At 29.3% G+C, this 2,042-nt stretch overlaps 1 protein-coding gene and 1 long non-coding RNA gene across 2 annotated transcripts; both read left to right on the top strand.

Moving 5' to 3' along the window:
• Positions 1-211: 211 nt before the first annotated feature.
• LOC145318110 (uncharacterized) lies at positions 212-1,062 on the top strand. The gene is made up of 5 exons (XM_080159460.1): positions 212-256; positions 365-424; positions 515-610; positions 694-765; positions 856-1,062. Exons 2-5 carry the CDS (start codon positions 374-376, stop codon positions 1,060-1,062), a joined length of 426 nt encoding a protein of 141 aa, XP_080015586.1. The 5' UTR covers positions 212-256; positions 365-373.
• Positions 1,063-1,359: 297 nt separating this feature from the next.
• On the top strand, positions 1,360-1,556 carry LOC145318433 (uncharacterized). The gene is made up of 2 exons (XR_013879329.1): positions 1,360-1,421; positions 1,506-1,556. It is a non-coding gene; the product is annotated as an uncharacterized LOC145318433 (long non-coding RNA).
• The last annotated feature ends 486 nt before the right edge of the window (positions 1,557-2,042 follow it).

The raw sequence follows: 2,042 nt of genomic DNA, 5'->3' as shown, positions 1-2,042 counted from the left end.
AAACAAAACATATTTTAAAATATTTATTTCATAAATAGTTTCTCTTACTATAGTCATTTTCTACATAATTTAGGATGACACACATGATGGAGAAATACTGCGCAGAAATAGGAGAGATTCATCTCAGGTAGCCATCTCTTTACACCTTATAACTTATTTTTAATTAAAAATATCTAAAAAAGGTAATCTAACTTTACTACTTTAGAATAATCCTGATACTGCTGTTCCTTGTTGTTCAAAATCATTGAGAGAACAGGTATTCATCTATCATCCTTTCAAAATGTTAATTGTATTTTACATGCTAATAATTCTATTTTTATTAAAATTATCTAAATAAGATAATGATAATTACATATTTGTTTAGAGTGTAGACATGTTTGCTACCAGTTCTAGTGATTCACCAAATGATTTTGAAAGTTCAGAGGTATGGTAATCTATTTCTTTTTATCATGATATTAAAGAATATAAGAAAATATATATAAAATTTATTTTTGTTTATCATTCCTTCCTATAGGATGAAAGTCTACAGGATGAACAGTATAACAACTCTACAGATGATGCTGACTGCAAACTAACAAAAAATTCATCTACAGAATCTGACACTTCACAGGTTTACTTTATCATTATATTGCAGAAAATATATAGAAACCTTTATTTTAATGACATCATGACATTAAAATTATCTTTCTATAGGAAAGTCCAATAAAAAGGAAACGTGTCAGATGTGCTCAACCAGTTATTGAATCTTCCGATGATGAACAGCAGGTAATCCAAAAAATAATAATTGATTCTAAATTATAATTGTCAAATATTACATATCTTGTAAAATGAGTTAACAATTAATATACTTTTAAGGTTGCTAAAAGACGTACAACAGAGTTAGTGTGTATTTTTCCACATTGTGGTAAGATGTTCACAACTCGCAGAAACTTGTTGAAACATCTGGATCCAATCAACCCAAATGATCATAGAGTGAAATCTTGTTACGAAAGAAGAGTATATGATCTAAACAAGGAGAAAATTATAAATGACTTAAAAGAGTCATTCTCCTCTAAAAAATAATTATTTGTGATCATTTCATTTTATTTTTTAGTGTAAATTATATTTTTTTAACCAAAAAAAAAAGAAAACCAAACAAAAACAATTTTTTTCATCATTTTTTATTTTTTTCTACATTATAAAAAAGAAAAAAAATTAATTTTTTCAGCCCAACAATGTCTGACTCTCAACAACGTGGAGTTTATGAGGAGATGGAGATTGAGCCCAACCTAGATGTAAATCAACCAACATATAATAATACTGTGACTTTTAATTATCTTAACTTAGTAAAGAAAATACTAATGTGTTATTTTTAGGAATTCACTCCAGTCGAGATTACCCCAATGATTGAGACAAACAATGAAGAAAATAATCCTCTAGAGGTATGCATATAATTAGTCTCATGAAAATTATGCTTTCTTTTGATTATTATATGCATTACAAATATGACATTCTGTTTTTTTTAGAAGGCGAAAGAAACTGTTTCTGATCAAGATAGACTTGATGAGTTAGAGGTTTGTTTATCTAACTCTTAACATTCACATATGCAAATTTTGGCAAAGTTGAACTTTTTTTTGAAAAAAGCCTTAACCTGCATATGCAAGTTTTGGCGAAGTTGGATTTTGGCCTCTCATTTTTGAAAAAAGCCTAAATCTGCATATGCAAGTTATGGCGAAGTTGAACATTTTTCCTAGGAAAATCCAACTTCGCCAAAACTTGCAAGGCCAAAAGTGAAAAAAGCCTTAACTTGCATATGCAGATTGTGGCGAAGTTGAACTTTTTTTGAAAAAAGCCAAAACCTGCATATGCAAGTTATGGCGAAGTTGAACATTTTTCCTAGGAAAATCCAACTTCGCCAAAACTTGCAAGCACAAAAGTGAAAAAAGCCTTAACTTGCATATGCAGATTGTGGCGAAGTTGAACTTTTGTTGAAAAAAGCCAAAACCTGCATATGCAAGTTATGGAGAAGTTGAACATTTTTCCTAGGAAAATCCAACTTCGCC

Source organism: Acartia tonsa, chromosome 4 (genome assembly GCF_053477335.1).
Source record: "Acartia tonsa isolate MP-2025a chromosome 4, ASM5347733v1, whole genome shotgun sequence".
Taxonomy (NCBI): Eukaryota; Metazoa; Arthropoda; class Copepoda; order Calanoida; family Acartiidae; genus Acartia; species Acartia tonsa.
The sequence above is the reverse complement of the archived record's forward strand: the minus strand, read 5'-3'. Positions and strand labels throughout refer to the sequence as shown.